The sequence below is a fragment of the Carassius auratus genome, chromosome 1, assembly GCF_003368295.1.
Source record: "Carassius auratus strain Wakin chromosome 1, ASM336829v1, whole genome shotgun sequence".
Classification (NCBI taxonomy): domain Eukaryota; kingdom Metazoa; phylum Chordata; class Actinopteri; order Cypriniformes; family Cyprinidae; genus Carassius; species Carassius auratus.
This window is the reverse complement of record NC_039243.1, coordinates 4,717,134-4,738,247: the sequence shown is the minus strand read 5'-3', so window position 1 is coordinate 4,738,247 and position 21,114 is coordinate 4,717,134. Positions and strand designations below refer to the sequence as shown.

Below are 21,114 nucleotides of genomic sequence, written 5' to 3'. Positions count from 1 at the left end.
TTCTTAGTGAATTGTTGGCCTAGGGGTGGTGTTGGTGTTGGTGCAGTGGATAAGACACATGCCTTTGGTGTGAGAGACCTGGGTTCGAATCCACTGTAAGACACCAATGTGTCCCTGAGCAAGACACTTAACCCCTAGTTGCTCCAGAGGCGTGTGACCTCTGACATATATAGCAATTGTAAGTCGCTTTGGATAAAAGCGTCAGCTAAATGAATGAATAAATAAATGTTATGGAAAGTATGTTAATTTACTGTACATGTACTCAATACTTGGTCGGGGCTCCTTTTGCTTTAATTACTGTCTCAGTTCTGCGTGGCGTGGAGGTGATCAGTTTGTGGCACTGCTGAGGTGGTCTGAAGCACAGGTTTCTTTGACAGTGATCTTCAGCTCATCTGCATTGTTTGGTCTCTTGTTTCTCATCTTAGTCTTGCTTTGACCCCAGCCTCAGTCCATTCCTCGTGAAGTTCACTCAAATTCCTGAATCAATTTTGCTTGACAAACCTCATAAAGCTACGGTTCTCTCGGTTGGTTGTGCATCTTTTCTACCACACTTTTTCCTTCCAGTCAACTTTCTGTTAACATGCTTGGATACAGCACTCTGTGAACAGCCAGCTTATTGGCATTGATTTTTGTGTCATACCCTCCTTGTGAAGGATGTCAATGATTGTCTTCTGGTCAGATCAGCAGTCTTCCCCATGATTGTGTAGCCAAGTAAACCAAACTGAGAGACCATCTTGAAGGATCAGGAAACCTTTGCAGGTGTTTTGAGTTGATTAGCTGATTGGCGTATCACCATATTCTAATTTGTTGAGAGAATTGGTAGGTTTTTGTTAAATGTGAGCCAAAATTATCACAATTAAAAGAACCAAAGACTTAAACTACTTCAGTCTGTGTGTACTGAATTTATTTAATACACAAGTTTCACTATTTGAGTTGAATAAATTAAATAAATGAAATTTTCTACAACATTTTGATTTATTGAGATGCACCAGTATTATAATAATTGTTATAATAGCCAAAATTTAAATTAAATACCACTTTTGATGATAACACTTTTATGGGCAATATTTCATTCAGAAGAATCACTTTAGTCATGAGGGAATAAATAGCCAATTTCTTTAAGTTCCAGAAAATATTAGTCTTCTTTAATTGTATTAAGAATTTGAAAATGAACAAATTTTGTGTATGACTTATATGAGGATGCATGTAATATTTAAGCAATATCACATTAGCAAATGTGGTGAAGATCAAAATGGTCTAGACACAAACCAATGTAAAGACGACTTGAACCAATGGCCACATTTCTGATCAGCAGTTTCCTGAAATCATCGTTAGCCAACTATAAACTCAAGTTCTATCGTTACCAACAGTTAAACGATTCAGTGTTTCCCAAAACCATAGTTCAAATGAACATTCTCAAACAGCATCGCAAACTTGAGTTAGAAAGAGAGTTTCTTGTTAAATGACACGTTAAACAGCTCATGCTCTTGAGCACAATCGTCAAACTAACATCCAGTACATTCTGTATATTTCATTCTAATTAAATATATATACGATTTCATCTATATATTTTAGTGTCCAGTGCTCTGTTTTAAGAGCGCACATTGTGCACAAATGTGTAAGAAAACCTCAGAGGCCACCTAATATAAAGTGGGACCAATATAACTTGCTGATTAACTACCATAGCATGAAGAATCACTAGAAAAACTACCAACTAGTCATGACTGTTTCCCAGAAGCACAGCTCTGTCGTTTGATCAAAGAGGAAATGGTGATGAATCAAATGTTAAATAAAGCTAAATGACAGAAACAGTGAAGTCATCATCAGGTTCAGTGTTCGTTACAGCAGCATCTCTGAGATCTCGGAGAGATGAATTAACAGAAGTGATTCCTCCATCACCTGCACATGAGGTCTTTAATGACTGTCCTACATGTTGAACCAGTGGATCAAACGACAGAGCTGTGCTTCTGGGAAACAGTCATGACTAGTTGGTAGTTTCTCTAGTGATTCTTCATGCTATGGTAGTTAATCAGCAAGTTATATTGGTCCCACTTTATATTAGGTGGCCTTAACTACTATGTACTTACATAAAAAAGTACAATGTACTTATTGTGTTCATATTGTATTGTAAAACACTTTTGCTGCTATTGAGGTGGGATAGGGGTAAGGTTAGGGAGAGGGTTGGAGGTATGGGTAAGTTTAAGGGTGGGTTAAGGTGTAAAGTATGGGTCAACAGTGTAATTATAAATGTAATTACAGAAATTAAATACAGATGTAATTACATGTAGTTTTTTTTTTTAAATATAAGTACAATGTAAAAACATGTATGTACACAATAAGTACATTGTACTAAATTATTAATTAAAATGTAAGTACATAGTAGTTAAGGCCACTTAATATAAAGTGCGTCCGTTATATTTGTAAAACATTCAAACCCCTACTTTCTATTATTGATTTTTCAATAAAAACAACAACTCCAAACAAATATACTAATCAAATCTCTGACCTTCAAAAACCACATTATCATGATTAGATGATCTGGTCTATATGAAGAGCAGAGCCCTGAACTATTAGTCATTCTTGAACATCTGTCACTAATACAGTATACAAAATATTTCACTCACCTGGCAGCTTGTGCATCACTGATGAGGCTCTTTAATATCACACAGAGACACTGAGGAGTTATTATAAAGCCTAAATCCAGCGTAGAGGGGTTCAGTGAATGTGGTGTTGAGTGTGTGTAAGTGTGTGAGTGTGTGTGTGTCAGAGACGCTGTAGAAAGACAGAACACCAGCAGACACATCCACAAACACTCTTACTCTCTTACAGGATGAACGGATGGCATTAATAACAGTTTTGTTACCATTGTGCCATACAGTGAATCTTTTATCAGAGCAGTTCAGACTCCAGTATTTGTCACTGAATCTAAACATACAGTCACTCAATCCTTTCCTAGTTATTCCTTTATATGACACTGATATATCAGCTCTATCTCCGCTCCATTCAGTCTCCCAGTAACAGCGTCCAGTCAGAGTTTCTCTGCACAAAACCTGAGGAACATCAAATCTCTCTGGATGATCAGGATACGACTGATCCTCAGACACTAATGTGATCTTCTTGTTCTCATCAGACAGAACGAGTCGAGTGTGTGCTGTGTTAGGATCCAGTGTGAGATCACAGGAATCTGAACACAAGAAGAGAGAAACATCAAGAACAACACAACACTGAAGATGTCTCTGTGTGTATGTGTGTGTGAGTTAGGGGTTGCACCAACTAATCGACAAGTCGACTTCAATGCTCTGCTATGACGCTTTAAGCTTGACGTCAACTAGTTGCTGGTCCAATAGAGGGCGCAACAGGATAATAAATGTTTGAAGGAATTCCACCTGTTCTGTGATTTCTCAAGAAAATAGCTCAGAAACTGAAAAGTTTAAGCATATATTGTTGATAACTAAATCCCACAGCGTCACTACTACTAGAGAGACACTGCCATGTAGAACAAATATGTGAAATAAAACTACCCAAAGACAAAAGAAATGATCAAAATGAGCTGTTATAGGAGCAACAGCCATGTACGCAGCGCTGTGTTATATGCCATAGCGGTGCACAAGGTGTTTCTCACAGCTGCAGACTTATTTGTACATTAATAACTTCATCAACGACTAGTCGACTTCGACTCGACTTTCATCACGTAAAAGTCGACTTAAAAAAAAAATCAGTAGTCGTTTAACCCCTGGTGTATGTGTGTTATCTGTGTGAGTGTGAGTGTGTGGGTTTGTGTCTCTCCCTGTGAGTGCACTTGTTTTTGTGTCATATCAGGACACCCCTGTGAGGGTTAGGGTTAGGTGTGAGGTTGGTGTAGGGCCATAGAATATACAGTTTGTACAGTATAAAAACCATTACACCTATGGGATGAACACACTTTTCACAAAAACAAACTTTTGTGTGTGAGTGTGTATATATATATGTGTGTGTGTCGTGTGTGTTTTTCTCTCTCTCTCTCTCTGTGTGTGAGTGTGTGTGTCTCTCTCTGTGTGTGTGTAGACCTACACTTTCGTGGTCCTGCTCTCATCCTCTTCTCTCCTCCATGATCCACACTATAAACACACAAACACAGGTTCATAAGTTGACACTCATATAATCAGACTGAGTCAATAGTGTGTATATTTGGTGTATATCTGTCCGAGCTCAGAATACAGCCAGAGAACTCCCTCATATCCCACGCTGGGACAGGAACAGTTAGACCTGAGCAGGGTTTGATATGCATATTCACACACTTTCATTATGTCAGTATTGGTGATTGACATACTTGAGTATCTGCAGTTTATAGTTTGGATCCTGCAGTTTGTGGTTGAGAAGCTGGACTCCTGATTGTCCTGGGTGATTGTAGCTCAGATCCAGCTCTCTCAGGTGTGAGGGGTTTGAACTCAGAGCTGAAGACAAATAACCACAGCCTTTCTCTGTCACCATACAGCCAGACAACCTACAGACACAGAGACAGATCATCTACAGACATACAGTACGATCATTTACAGTCACACAGTCAGATCATCTACAGACACACACACCGTCAGATAATCTCCAGACACACAGTCAGATCATCTACAGACACACAGACAGATAATCTCCAGACACGCAGTCAGATCACCTACAGACACACAAAGTCAGATCATCTACAGACACACAGACATATCAATTACACACACGCCGTCAGATCATCTACAGACACACACACCATCAGTTCATCTCCAGACACACAGTCAGATCATCTACAGACACACACAGTCAGATCATCTACAGACACACACAGTCAGATCATCTACAGACACACACAGTCGGATCATCTACAGACACACAGACAGATCATCTACAGACACACGCAGTCAGATCATCTACAGACACACAGTCAGATCATCTACAGACTCACAGTCAGATCATCTACAGACACACAGACAGATCATCTACAGACACACACAGTCAGATCATCTACAGACACACGCAGTCAGATCATCTACAGACACACAGACAGATAATCTCCAGACACGCAGTCAGATCATCTACAGACACACAAAGTCAGATCATCTACAGACACACAGACATATCAATTACACACACACCGTCAGATCATCTACAGACACACACACACCATCAGATCATCTCCAGACACACAGTCAGATCATCTCCAGACACACACAGTCAGATCATCTACAGACACACACAGTCAGATCATCTACAGACACACACAGTCGGATCATCTACAGACACACAGACAGATCATCTACAGACACACGCAGTCAGATCATCTACAGACACACAGTCAGATCATCTACAGACTCACAGTCAGATCATCTACAGACACACAGACAGATCATCTACAGACACACACAGTCAGATCATCTACAGACACACGCAGTCAGATCATCTACAGACACACAGACAGATCATCTACAGACACACACAGTGAGATCATCTACAGACACACGCAGTCAGATCATCTACAGACAGTCAGATCATCTACACACACAGTCAGATCATCTACACACACAGTCAGATCATCGACAGACTCACACAGACAGATCATCTAAAAGACACACGCAGTCCGATCATCTACAGACACACAGACAGATCATCTACAGACACACACATTCAGATCATCTACACACACATTCAGTTCATCTACAGACAGATCATCTAAAGACACACGCAGATAGATCATCTACAGACACACAGACAGATCAACTACAGGCACACAGTCCGATCATCTACAGACAAACAAAGATCATCTACAGAAATACACAGATCAAATTCAGACACACAGTCAGATCAACTACAGACACACACAGTCAGATCATCTAAACAGTCAGATCATCTACAGACACACAGTCAGATAATCTACAGACACACACACTCAGATCATCTACAGACACACATTCAGATCATCTACAGACACACACTCAGATCATCTACACACACACACAGTCAGATCATCTCCAGACACACAGTCAGATCATCTACACACACACACAGTCAGATTATCTCCAGACACACACTGTCAGATAATCTCCAGACACACAGTCAGATCATCTACAGACACACACAGTCTAATCATCTACAGACACACACAGTCTGATTATCTACAGGCACGCAGTCAGATCATCTACAGACACACAGTCTGATCATCTACAGGCACGCAGTCAGATCATCTACAGACACACAGTAAGATCATCTAAAGACAAACACAGTCTGATCAACTTTAGACACACAGTCAATCAACTACAGACACACACATGTCATCTACAGACCCACGCAGTCAGATACACACAGTCAGACCATCTACAGACACACAAAGTCAGATCATCTACAGACACGCACAGACAGATCATCTAAAGACACACGCAGTCAGATCATCTACAGACACACAGACAGATCAACTACAGACACACAGTCCAATCATCTACAGACAAACAAAGATCATCTACAGAAATACAGTCAGATCAAATTCAGACACACAGTCAGATCAACTACAGACACACACAGTCAGATCATCTAAACAGTCAGATCATCTACAGACACACAGTCAGATCATCTACAGACACACACAGTCAGATCATCTACAGACACACATTCAGATCATCTACAGACACACAGTCAGATCATCTAGAGACACACACAGTCAGATCATCTCCAGACACACACTGTCAGATCATCTACACACACACACACACACACAGTCAGATCATCTACAGACACACAGTCGAATCATCTACAGACACACACAGTCAAATCATCTCCAGACACACACAGTCAGATCATCTACACACACACACAGTCAGATCATCTCAAGACACACACAGTCAGATCATCTACAGACACACACAGTCAGATCATCTACAGACACACACAGTCAGAACATCTACAGACACACAGTCAGATCATCTCCAGACTCACAGTCAGATCATCTACAGACACACAGACAGATCATCTACAGACACACACAGTCAGATCATCTACAGACACACACAGTCAGATCATCTACAGACACACACAGTTTGATCATCTACAGACACACACACACACTGTCAGATCATCTACAGACACACAGTAAGATCATCTAAACAGTCAGATCATCTACAGACACAGTCAGATCATCTACAGACACACAGTCAGATCATCTACAGACACACATTCAGATCATCTACAGACACACAGTCAGATCATCTACACACACAAAACACACACAGTCAGATCATCTCCAGACACACACAGTCAGATCATCTACACACACACACACACAGTCAGATCATCTCCAGACACACACAGTCAGATTATCTACAGACACACAGTCAAATCATCTACAGACACACACAGTCAGATCATCTCCAGACACACACTGTCAGATCATCTCCAGACACACAGTCAGATCATCTCCAGACACACACAGTCAGATCATCTACACACACACACACACACACACACACACAGTCAGATCATCTCCAGACACACACAGTCAGATCATCTACAGACACACATTCAGATCATCTACAGACACACAGTCAGATCATCTCCAGACACACACTGTCAGATCATCTACACACACACACACACACACAGTCAGATCATCTACAGACACACAGTCAAATCATCTACAGACACACAAAGTCAGATCATCTCCAGACACACACTGTCAGATCATCTCCAGACACAGATCATCTCCAGACACACACAGTCAGATCATCTACACACACACACACAGTCAGATCATCTCCAGACACACACAGTCAGATCATCTACAGACACACACAGTCAGATCATCTACAGACACACACAGTCAGATCATCTACAGAAACACAATCAGATCATCTAGACAAACACACAATCAGATCATTTACAGACACACACAGTCAGATCATCTACAGACACACACAGTCAGATCATCTACAGACACACACAGTTTGATCATCTACAGACACACACACACTGTCAGATCCTCTACAGACACACAGTAAGATCATCTAAACAGTCAGATCATCTACAGACACACAGTCAGATCATCTACAGACACACACAGTCAGATCATCTACAGACACACAGTCAGATCATCTCCACACACACACACAGTCAGATCATCTCCAGACACACACAGTCAGATCATCTACACACACACACACACAGTCAGATCATCTACACACACACAGTCAGATCATCTCCAGACACACACAGTCAAATCATCTACAGACACACACAGTCAGATCATCTCCAGAAACACACTGTCAGATCATCTCCAGACACACACTGTCAGATCATCTCCAGACACACAGTCAGATCATCTCCAGACACACACAGTCAGATCATCTACACACACACACACACACACACAGTCAGATCATTTCCAGACACACACAGTCCGATCATCTACAGACAAAGATCATCTACAGAAATACACAGTCAGATCAAATTCAGACACACGGTCAGATCAACTACAGACACACACAGTCAGATCATCTAAACAGTCAGATCATCTACAGACACACAGTCAGATCATCTACAGACACACACAGTCAGATCATCTACAGACACACAAAGTCAGATCATCTACAGACACACCCAGTCAAATTATCTACAGAAACACACAATCAGATCATCTACAGAAACACAATCAGATCATTTACAGATGCACACAGTCAGATCATCTACAGACACACACAGTCAGATCATCTACAGATACACAGTCAGATCATCTACAGACACACACAGTCAGATCATCTACAGGCACATAGTCAGATCATCTACAGACACACACAGTCTGATCATCTACAGGCATGCAGTCGGATCATCTACAGACACACACAGTCTGATCATCTACAGACACACACAGTCTGATCATCTACAGGCATGCAGTTGGATCATCTACAGACACACACAGTCAGATCATATACAGACACACAAAGTCAGATCATCTACAGACACACCCAGTCAGATCATATACAGACACACAAAGTCAGATCATCTACAGACACACCCAGTCAAATTATCTACAGAAACACACAATCAGATCATCTACAGAAACACAATCAGATCATTTACAGATGCACACAGTCAGATCATCTACAGACACACACAGTCAGATCATCTACAGATACACAGTCAGATCATCTACAGACACACACAGTCAGATCATCTACAGGCACATAGTCAGATCATCTACAGACACACACAGTCTGATCATCTACAGGCATGCAGTTGGATCATCTACAGACACACACAGTCAGATCATCTACAGCCACACAGTCAGATCATCTCCAGACACACACTCTCAGATCATCTCCAGGCACACACAGTCAGATCATCTACACACACACACACACACAGTCAGATCATCTCCAGACACACACAGTCCGATCATCTACAGACAAACAAAATCATCTACAGAAATACACAGTCAGATCAAATTCAGACACACAGTCAGATCAACTACAGACACACACAGTCAGATCATCTAAACAGTCAGATCATCTACAGACACACAGTCAGATCATCTACAGACACACACAGTCAGATCATCTACAGACACACAAAGTCAGATCATCTACAGACACACCCAGTCAAATTATCTACAGAAACACACAATCAGATCATCTACAGAAACACAATCAGATCATTTACAGATGCACACAGTCAGATCATCTACAGACACACACAGTCAGATCATCTACAGATAAACAGTCAGATCATCTACAGACACACACAGTCAGATCATCTACAGTCACATAGTCAGATCATCTACAGACACACACAGTCTGATCATCTACAGGCATGCAGTCGGATCATCTACAGACACACACAGTCTGATCATCTACAGACACACACAGTCTGATCATCTACAGGCATGCAGTTGGATCATCTACAGACACACACAGTCAGATCATATACAGACACACAAAGTCAGATCATCTACAGACACACCCAGTCAAATTATCTACAGAAACACACAATCAGATCATCTACAGAAACACAATCAGATCATTTACAGATGCACACAGTCAGATCATCTACAGACACACACAGTCAGATCATCTACAGATACACAGTCAGATCATCTACAGACACACACAGTCAGATCATCTACAGGCACATAGTCAGATCATCTACAGACACACACAGTCTGATGATCTACAGGCATGCAGTTGGATCATCTACAGACACACACAGTCGGATCATCTACAGACACACACAGTCAGATCATCTAGAGACACACAGTAAGATCATCTACAGACAAACACAGTCTGATCAACTTTAGACACACAGTGAGATCAACTACAGACCCACGCAGTCAGATACACACAGTCAGATCATCTACAGACACACAAAGTCAGATCATCTACAGAAAAACAGACAGATCATCTACAGACACACACAGTCAGATCATCTACAGACACAGTCAGATCATCTACAGACTCACACAGACAGATCAACTACAGACAAACAGTCCGATCATCTACAGACAAACAAAGATCATCTACAGAAATACACAGTCAAATCAAATTCAGACACACAGTCAGATCAACTACAGACACACACAGTCAGATCATCTACAGACACAGACAGATCATCTACAGACACACACAGTCAGATCATCTACAGACACACAGACAGATCATCTACAGACACACGCAGTCAGATCATCTACACACCCAGTCAGATCATCTACAGACACAGTCAGATCATCTACAGACACACAGACAGATCATCTACAGACACACGCAGTCAGATCATCTACAGACACACAGACAGATCATCTACAGACACACACACAGTCTGATCATCTACAGGCATGCAGTCAGATCATCTACAGACACACATAATCAGATCATCTACAGACACACAGTCAGATCATCTACAGAAACACACAATCAGATTATCTACAGACGCACAGTCAGATCATCTACAGACACACACATTCAGATCATCTACAGACACACAAAGTCAGATCATCTACAGACACGCAGTCAAATAATCTACACAAACATACAGTCAGATCATCTACAGACACAGTCAGATCATCTACAGACACACACAGTCAGATCATCTACAGACAAACACAGATCAACTACAGACACACACAGTCAGATTATCTACAGGCACGCAGTCAGATCATCTACAGACACACACAGTCAAATAATCTACAAACACACACAGTCAGATTATCTACAGGCATGCAGTCAGATCATCTACAGACACACTGTCAGATCATCTACAGAAACACAATCAGATCATCTACAGACGCACACAGTCAGATCATCTACAGACACACACAGTCAGATCATCTACAGACACACAGTCAGATCATCTCCAGACACACACAGTCTGATCATCTCCAGACACACAGTCAGATCATCTACAGACACACATAATCAGATCATCTACTGACACACAGTCAGATCATCTACAGAAACACACAATCAGATTATCTACAGACGCACACAGTCAGATCATCTACAGACACACACAGTCAGATCATCTACAGACACACACAGTCAGATAATCTACAGACACACAAAGTCAAATCATCTACAGACACACAGTCAAATAATCTACATATAATCAAAGTTTTTTATAATATTATACAAATCGAGCGCAGCGTCAGTTCAGTCAGGCCACGGAGGCAAGGCAGTGAACAGCTGATGCGGTCAGCTGTCAAATCGCTCCAATCACCACATCTCTCCTATTAGACACGGGACATATATATACGTGCCACTACTGCTCGGTAAGTATGGTCAACGACTCGCAAGGCTCAAACTGCTCACGAGAGCCTTTGCTCGCTCAGGAACTATCAGACGGCGAATCTATCTCCATACGAAGCATCAAATCAGGTTTGGCAGGATTCCCACAGAGTATCTCACCAGATTTCAGTCGCGAACTTAAGCGAATTTGCCGTGTTGTTTGTCAAGCAACAGACTGAATTGATACAAGTGAGCTTGATATAGACTCTTTGCACGCGATTCATCGTCAGTGTGTACTAATACGACTGAATCACAACTTACACGAGATCTGCTCCTCGCTGGAAGAAGCTATATTCAACAAATCAAAACATCCACGAACAACTGGCAATTTCAACTTTAACTCATCTTTGGACGTCTTCACGAAGCTAAGCAAAGTATTTCATTTTTACAAACTAGTGCTATTTGGCGAACATGCTTCAGACATTGTTTATTGAAAAGCTATTGTTCAGTTACGTTGTGAGGCATGCTATCATATTACCACACCGGTAACACAGTTAAATATACCCACGAGCCTCGTTAATCTGTGGTCAAGGCTGTCGATATTACGGCTGCTGCTTCAGGGATGCTTCATCAAACTTATCTGACAACTAAAACACACTGGGTTTAATCCGCGATTTGCTGTTGCTCAAATACGATGAAGTGCTTTATACTACATGTACAGATCGTAATTTTGCTCGTATAAATGCTAAAACGTATCCGACAAGGGCTTATGCTGTTGCCTAAATTAAAGTCTGACCATATAAAATATATATTCCTGCTTTACAGGTGCACGCTTATTTTCAGCTGTTTAAAGAGCACCCTTCGCTACTCCTATTTCCGACTGCGGGCGATCCCGCCCCACTCCACACACTAAGAAGATATTTTGTTTAAAGCTATCAAGATATGGGACTGCTTGCTTGTGAGGTTTATATATTGTCTAAAATCACGTGCTAGTCCTGCCTTGCATCGGAGGGATTAATGCTTTTGCCGGCTCAACTGCGAGCCTCCGCTGACTGAGTGTGCACCTGATCAAACGCTTGGCTAACTCTTGGCTCATACGCGTCACATTCGCCGTCGTACAGGGTAATAGTTCGGGTGTTCATATCCTCGAAAATGCTGAAAATTAATGCAGTGTTTTCAGGGTTATTTGTATAAGCGCTTGGATTTAATAATTGCCTGGAAATGTGCATATTTGAGTAATATTTGCTCTTATGGGTAACCATGGTTCATATTATAAGCAGCTCCGCTCGAGTCTGCGCCTGTGGCTGTGGCATGCTCTATTACGCATAAATAAATTAATAAATAAATATTCCCTGCTCAGTTAAACTACATTCTAAGACTGCAATGCATACAATCATATGCAGGGTTCCCCAGCATCAGGGTTGGTATTATTGCCATTTTATAATCACACACGGTGTTGAATATAGTCGTGTCAGATCATGTGTCACTGGACTGGACTCTCTCGAACATCGTCATCACAACAGCGGAATAATGTAAAAAATAATTAATTTGTGGCTATTCCACGAAATGCAGTGGAATCGTCAGTCATCAATCAGGGAAATGTTGCAAGTCTGTAAATTAAATCCCGAATGGATTAACCATCTGTTATGCTACAAAAATCACATATCGCAGGATGTATGAACATGATGTGTCATTCTCCCACAAACTTTAATCGTTATTGGGACAAAATCTAAGGACATCTATACAAACCGTTGTACCGGGCCAAGTGCGCCACCTGTTGGCAATTTGATGATTTGTCTAGAACAATGAAATTGCTTATGCACCTTAAAATCCAAACGTTTTACAAGTAAGGGTGTCCGTTGGGTATCTGTGCATGTGCTTAACTAAGGTAAGAGTATTTATGCAGCAAAACAAAAAAAAAAGGGTAATTTACCCAGTCTAAAGTGCTGGAAATTAAATGTCTTGGAAGTGCTTGGATTTACTCAAGGCCGTAAGAACCCTGGTGTACCTTCTTGGAACAACAGAGGGCGACAATGACTAACCATCCTCCGAAACCATCGGGAATCATTAGTGAGAATTACTGGCTGCAACCGATCTTGAGCAGCTGACTCGATGAGCATCAGGTGTGTTCGACTCACCAGCACCATGCAAACCAATCGCAAATCTGACTGAAGCAGTGCATACCGGGTAGAATATTGTCCGACTAAGACTGCGCCGACGCACATGACCGTCACGTGTGCCATCAAGTATCGCGAGAGTGTTCGAGAGCAGCCGGCTGATTCAGCCTGCACTTCTCCAGAGTGACAGCTGGAGCGCCGATGACAATACAGCTGTTCACGATTGGCCAGACACACCACATGACTACGTTCATGTGTGTTTCGGGGTTTATTCAACATTTCAGTTCCAAAAAAATTAATAAATAAATAAATAATTCATCAAGTGACCTTATTCTTGAAATATATGGCACCGTATTAAGTAGTGTTGAGTATCCGTGCTCACTAAATGTTCTGAAAAGCCTGCTTATTTGACAATTCTGCATTTTATTACTCATAGTGATAAGTATGTGATTATAGACATGTCTGTTTCTCCTCATGAACCGTTTTTGGACAGGCTCTGAAACAGAGTAATGGTTTTAGCTGATCTACAGATAAATATATGAGCGTTGGTTATAACCAGTGGATATTTCGTTCTACGTACATTTAATAATAATAAAATCCGACACTGACCGCAAGGGAAAAAGAAGGATGAGGAGGAGGATGAGAAGAATGAGGAGGAGGATGAGAAGGAGATGAAGAATGAAGAGGAGGATGAGGAGAGGAATGAAGAATGAGGAGGATAATAAGGATAAGGAAGAGGATGAGAAGGAGATGGAAAATGAGGAGGATAATAAGGATGAGGAGGAGGATGAGAAGAAGGAAATGGGGAAGGAGAAGGATGAGGAGAAGAAGGAGATGGAGGATGAAAAGAATGAGGAGGCGAATTAGAAGGAATGGAGAATGAGAAGAATGAGGAAGGAACTGCTGCTTAGAGAAAACCCTCGCTGCTACGTATAAAAAAAAAAAAAAAAAGGGGGGGGGGCTGTTGTTTTGTTAATGGAGATGGAGAAGGCAAAGTTGAATGAGAAGGAGATTATAAAAATAAAAAAAATTATAAAGGAAAAGGGGCAGATGAACGCCCCTGCTACTTAAATGGAGATGGAGAAGTCGAATGTGGAGGAAAAAAAAAAAAAAAAAAAATTACTTATAAATTCTAAGGGGCTGCTGTTTTCTCTCTCGAGAGATTACCCCTTGCCGCGATACCTGAGGGGGCCGCTGTTATTCCTCAAGCGAGGGACGAACTCCCCCTCAGAAGAAAGGGACCTGCTGTTCTCTACAGCTGGAGAGAACACCCTTTGCTGCTATGGCTGCAGGGGACTGCTGTTCATCCTTCAGCAGAGGATGAACACCCCTGCTACTTAAATGGAGATGGAGATGGAGAAGGCGAACTTGAATGAGAAGGAGATGAGAAAGGAAAAATTTAAATAATAATAATTATAAAGGAAAAGGGGCTGCTGTTTTCTCTCGAAGGAGATCACCCCTTGCCGCGATACCTGAGGGGGCCACTGTTATCCCTCAAGCGAGGGATGAACTCCCCCTCAGAAGAAAGGGACCTGCTGTTCTCTCCAGCTGGAGAGAGCACCCTTTGCTGCTATGGCTGCAGGGGACTGCTGTTCATCCTACAGCAGAGGATGAACACCCCTGCTACTTAAAATAAGAGGGGGCTATTCTCTCCCTCGCTTTAGACATGAGAACATGCCTTTCCTACCATAGGCTGCTTAAGGACATCTCTATAACATTATCTTTCTCTTTTGCAGGAAGGAAGCAAGGAAACGCTACTCTCCTACCACTCATACCAAGCTCAGGGACATGCTGCTCGTTTGCGGTTCTCCCGCTGGAGAAAATACCCTCGCTGCTATTACCAGCTACCTTAATTATAGAGAGGCCCGCTATTTTCTGCCTCATTAGAAGGGAGATACCCCTTCGCTAGCCAGTAGGTTACATTAAGGATATCTCAATAACACTGTCTTTTCTCTTTGCAGGACTGGAACAAGATTGATTTTGGGGGTTCTTCTTCAGGCAGTAATACTCTCATTATGTTTTGGGGGTTAATGTTAAAGCTCTTGTATATTCAATTATTCTGGGAGCAAGAACCCCCATAAGGAACCATACCGCCAAAGATAAATTGTGTTCAATAAACTCAAGTAAACTTGCCAAAGTGGTTCCTGTCTGAAATCGAGCACAGCGTTAGTTCAGTCAGGACACGGAGGCAAGGCTGTGAACAGCTGATGCGGTCAGCTGTCAAATCGCTCCAATCACCACATCTCTCCTATTAGACACGGGACATATATATACGTGCCACTACTGCTCGGTAAGTATGCTCAACGACTCGCAACCCTCCCTACCTCCCCATTATATGCATGAGCACATTACTGCGCACCTTCTGGCTGTTGTCTTCTTTGTTTCAGATCACTAAGGCTTCCAAAAATCTTAGCTGGCATGGACCTCTTTGCGGAGAGACACCCATCTTCATAACCAGGCTACAGGATAGACGTACCACTGCCACATCTACGATTATCACCGTTTGCTTTAAAGACTTTATTAAAAGTCTTAAAGGGGTCATGACATGGGTTTTTTTATTTTATTATTATGGTCCCTTAGGTGCAATTATAGTATTACTATAGTAAAAAAAAGAAAAAAACTTTTAAAATGTAGTGAATTATGACATTTTCCCACCCTGTTTCTCATCCTTTGATTCAAACAGTCTGTTTTGGGTTGTTTCCCCTTTAAGAGTTCAGTGTTAATGCCCACTGTTATGATTGGCTAACGACATTTGACGGAACATTTGCGGATTGAGCGTAACTGTTTAGTAGCGAGTGATGCATTCGAAGCGATGGCTCTTGCAATGATAAAACCTTATATGTTTGAGCCGGAATCAGATGAGGAATCAGAGGAAAATGAACCATCACCACAACAACGAAGACTGGATCAGCCCGTGTCCACATGGAAAGTGAAACTATTTTGAATTAATAAAAAAATTGTAACCCGAGACACTTGAAAATGGATTATTGTTGCATAATTATTCTATATCTTAATATGCAAACAGTTTAACATTATTTACCTAATTTCAATGAAATGATAGGGTGTACCGCGGACAACAATGCATGCACAGGCCATATTTGAAGATGCAGCATTGATAAGGCAACATTTTAATCTTCTATTACATGTAGGCCTACTAAAAAGGCGACATATTTTCAAGATTCTCTTATACAAATGTGTTTATATTAGTCAGTGATTAAAAGTAATATTGTAAATACCCTTAAATGACAATTCTACATAAATAGGTGAGAACTGATCTGTTTGTGTTTCTATAACGTTAGAAAATACAATGTAAAGTTTTATTCTATCAATTGTAATTGCAGTATTATAAAAATATGGACTATAAATACTTCATTTTAGGCAATAAAGCTTTTAAGATTCTTATAAATATAATTATGATGACACAGGTTAGGATTAAATAAATAATACCTTTGCTACGACACTTGGGTCATCGTTAAAATGTATAGAACAAACACTTAATTAAATTAGCACTGCCGTGACTGGGACATCCGCAAAAAAAATAAACTGATCCATTTTTCCCTGACGTCAGGATCTTTCGGCAGCGTATTCAAAGATGTTGTTTGTCCACAGACAGGAACAGCACATCTGCGTGGCATTGTAATTTTCCTGTACACAGACCCACTCGCTGTCCGTCGACTGAACACTTGTGAGGCGCGCAGCGCGACAACGATCCGAAATGAGCGTAGTTGTCTTGTGCTGGAGGCGGTCATATGCAAATGGTTGGAACGTCACTTCGCACCGTGACGTCACTTCTTACCATGGATCCAGAACGAGCTGTATTTAGAGCTTGATTAAATAAATGGCTCGTTTATAATGGGGAGGACGTCTTAAGCTATGAAACTTGCAGGACGTTTTAATGCTACAAAGACCTCTTATATTCCAAAAGATCAAGGCAAATTTGGTTTCTCATTTCATGACCCCTTTAATTATTATGTATTTCTAAATTCATGGTTCCGGGGGGTTAATGTTAAAGCTCTTGTATGTTCAATTATTCTGGGAGCAAGAACCCCCATAAGGAACCATACCGCCAAAGATAAATTGTGTTCAATAATCTCAAGTAAACTTGCCAAAGTGGTTCCTGTCTGAACTTATTTTACTATATATACTGAGGTATGTGTTTGTTTTTAGGTGTACTTGTCAGCTTATGTCGTGTATTTGGTGTGTTAGGTCGAGTGTGTGTGTGTGTGTTTGGACATGTAGCTGCTAACTGTTGTGTGCGCTTCTGCAGGAATGTTTATTTTTGTGGGCTCAAGCACAGGTGTGTGTGTGTGTGTGTGTGTGTGTGTGTGCGCGCTCATGAATGGTATAATCTGGTTGTTTGTGTGCATGTTTCTGTTTATATGTGTGTATATACAGAAACAATGTAAATGTTTTGCAAATTACTTATTTCTTTATTTTTATAAATAATTTTATATCACAGACCATCATCTGAAAATGAAATCTGATGAAGTCTGGGAGCCAGTCAGTAAGAAACAAAATACTGAGGGACAGAATGAAAGCACCTCATCAGGAAAGGAGTCCCATCCTCCACCTTCCCAGAGACGTTCTACCACCAAAACACCAAGAGGCAGAGCACGGGGGAGGGGGAGAGGCAGAGGGAGATCTGGCAGCAGCAGCAGTCAAGTTGAAATTTCTTCCAGCACTTCTGAAAATGGATGGAATGATGTTGACATTCCAGACGTGACACCAACACAGCCTACCTTCAGACCCTTCGACACCCAGTTGCTTGGCACAGGCTACAAGCAGAATTGGGTTTCCAAAAACAAATCAATGTTCTCGATCCTAAATCTCCGCGTGGGAGTATAAGATGGATCCGGAAGGACTCCCTCCTCTTTGTTCAGTGTCGAGACACAAGGGACGTGTTTATGTGTTCCACACTCCACACAGCCCATGCGGGGAACACGGTTCAGAGGAGAGTCAGAGATCCAGATGGGCGCTGGGTGTTGAAGGACATCTCTATCCCACCAGCAGTGAAGGAGTACAACCGGTACGTATTATATAATCAACAATCTTTTATGCTATTTGAAATGAAATAAAGTATCTCAATGTTGTTGTTTTTTATGTCCAAACAGGTGCATGGGTGGAGTGGACCTATCGGTTGCCCTGATAAGTTATTATAAAGTCATCCACAAGACCCAGAAGTGGTATAAGACTTTTTTTTATCACTTCATGGACATTGCAGTAGTGAATGCCTTCCTTCTCTACAAGGACATCACTAAAGGAAAAGGACAGGTACCCATGCACCAAAAGGCCTTTAGGGTGACACTAGTTGAGGAGCTGGCAGCAGCAGCTGGCAGACCTGCTCCATCACAAACACCACACACTGCACATCATAAGCCGGTGCATATCAGTGGACACAGCACTGCAGGTCGTCTGAGGTGCAGACACTGCCAGGTAAAAACACCAGTAAAGTGCTCCTCCTGCGATGTGCCTTTGTGCTTTATTCCAAATAGGGATTGTTATAATGATTGGCATGTTGCTAATAACATTTGATAGGTGTTGGGTGTTACGTTAGGTGGGATCTGTTGTAGAGCACCCATACTTTTTTTTGAGTAGATGTTTGAGTAGATATATATATATATATAATTTACAGTGTGAGTTCTAATATTAAAGTGTTTAATACATAGCAGTTGTTTTGTCTCTTTATTTGTAGAAAGTTTGGTTTCAAGAATTGAAAAAAAAAAACACTATAATGTGTTTATACTTCAGTTACTATGTATCAGCAATTACTGACAGTGAATCTGGATAAAGTATATAATAGCTCTAAGTGTAACCTTTCATTAGAGCCCAAAATTATGACTGTAGAGTAAAGCATTCAAGAATAGCAGCATGTTATGTGTCTGTGGTTACAAAGGGTCATTTGGGGTGTCCAAGTGGCCTTTTTTGGGGAGTGCCTAGACATAAACTTAGATAAACATGTGTAAAACACTCATTATCCAAGGTATTATCATCAAATTTTAAACTGGGTTTGGTAAGGCTTCATGCTGTGATCCCATTGTGTTTTCCAGCTAATACCTCCCAGCTGGAGTTATCTGCAGGCATGTTTTTACAAAAAAAAAAAATGTAGGCGGAAATTTCTTCCCCCTTTTTTAGTGTGTTCAAAGTTCTATTACTCAGTAAGACTTACAGTGATTCTGACACTTCAGGTACAAACCTCAAAGTGTCCTCTTTCAAAAGAGACATGCATATACTCCAAATGGTTCAAGAACAGCAAGCTATTTAATTTGGAGAGGCCTTTTTTAAAGCGTTGTTGGCTAAATTTGCAGGAATGCTAAAAGTCAGACTTGTAACCTGACGGTTGTGGGTTTCGAGTATCAAGGGAGGGAGTGAATAACCAGTGCTCTCCTCCACCCTTATCAACTATAGACACACATCAACACTGTGACCAGTTGACTGTAAATTATCTATCATATGTTATTAAATACCTCAGTATCTTCAGCTGACAGTTTGGACTCTTCAGTCCATCAGAAATAATCTTTACACCAGAGTCCTGCAGGTCAGTGTTACTCAGATCCAGCTCTCTCAGGACACAGTTTGAGGATTGTAGAGCTGAAGACAATCTCTCACAACACGGACCAGTGAGATTACAGCCAGCAAGACTGAAAGAGACAAGAACACACACAGATTATTGTAATGCTTTATTGGGTGGTTGTTCTGCACGCTTGGTAAACAAACTACAGCTAGTCCAAAATGCAGCAGCAAGAGTTCTTACTAGAACCAGGAAGTATGACCATATTAGCCCGGTCCTGTCAACACTGCACTGGCTCCATATCAAACGTTGTATAGATTTTAAAATATTGCTTATTACTTGTAACGGTGGTTGATTTGTCCCCCACAATATAACCATAAAATAAAATAAACAAAAAAAAAAATTTTTAGTGGGAACCGAACTCGGGTCCCCCAGGTGGCGACGCAATGTTGTAACCGCTAGGCCACACGTAACCTGTGATGTCAACAGCACTCACATTGACCTGTTTCTCAGGCCGAAAGCCTCGAATGAAAAAAAAAACAATCAGTTATTGTTCGGGCGCCAGACAGGTATATACTATATGCCTGTCACACTTTAATTTAGTTCATTCCGGATAGCACAACCGGACTGACAAAACCATCCGTGTACAAAAGAAAGATAACAGAAATTCTAGGCAATTTAGATTTACTTTAATTTGATGACATCATTAATATGGACACTTTTCAAATAATTAAACAACACAATTTTCCATAACCAATAGAAACTAAAT

The 21,114-nt window shown here is 41.1% G+C and overlaps 3 protein-coding genes across 5 annotated transcripts in view; 1 reads left to right on the top strand and 2 right to left on the bottom strand.

Moving 5' to 3' along the window:
• The window catches only part of LOC113039050 (zinc finger protein 501-like), an 847,435-nt gene that overhangs the window by 359,237 nt on the left and 467,084 nt on the right, over window positions 1-21,114 (bottom strand). The gene's annotated exons all lie outside the window — the stretch shown is intronic.
• The window catches only part of LOC113037683 (NLR family CARD domain-containing protein 3-like), a 66,101-nt gene that overhangs the window by 2,129 nt on the left and 42,858 nt on the right, over window positions 1-21,114 (bottom strand). Inside the window, exons 4-7 of one of the 2 annotated variants that reach the window (XM_026195070.1) lie at window positions 20,302-20,475; window positions 4,310-4,483; window positions 4,051-4,097; window positions 2,625-3,184 (exon numbers count right to left, since the gene is read on the bottom strand). In XM_026195070.1, the coding sequence (XP_026050855.1) occupies window positions 2,640-3,184; window positions 4,051-4,097; window positions 4,310-4,483; window positions 20,302-20,475 (940 nt within the window). In that variant the 3' untranslated portion in view covers window positions 2,625-2,639. Of the gene's footprint in view, window positions 1-2,624; window positions 3,185-4,050; window positions 4,098-4,309; window positions 4,484-18,283; window positions 20,476-21,114 lie in introns of those variants that run through there. The other variant, XR_003274663.1, reaches the window with a different exon arrangement.
• LOC113041951 (piggyBac transposable element-derived protein 4-like) lies at window positions 18,606-19,390 on the top strand. The gene is made up of 2 exons (XM_026200555.1): window positions 18,606-18,863; window positions 18,949-19,390. The coding sequence occupies exons 1-2, from the start codon at window positions 18,742-18,744 to the stop codon at window positions 19,367-19,369; spliced, it is 543 nt and encodes a 180-aa protein (XP_026056340.1). The 5' UTR covers window positions 18,606-18,741; the 3' UTR covers window positions 19,370-19,390.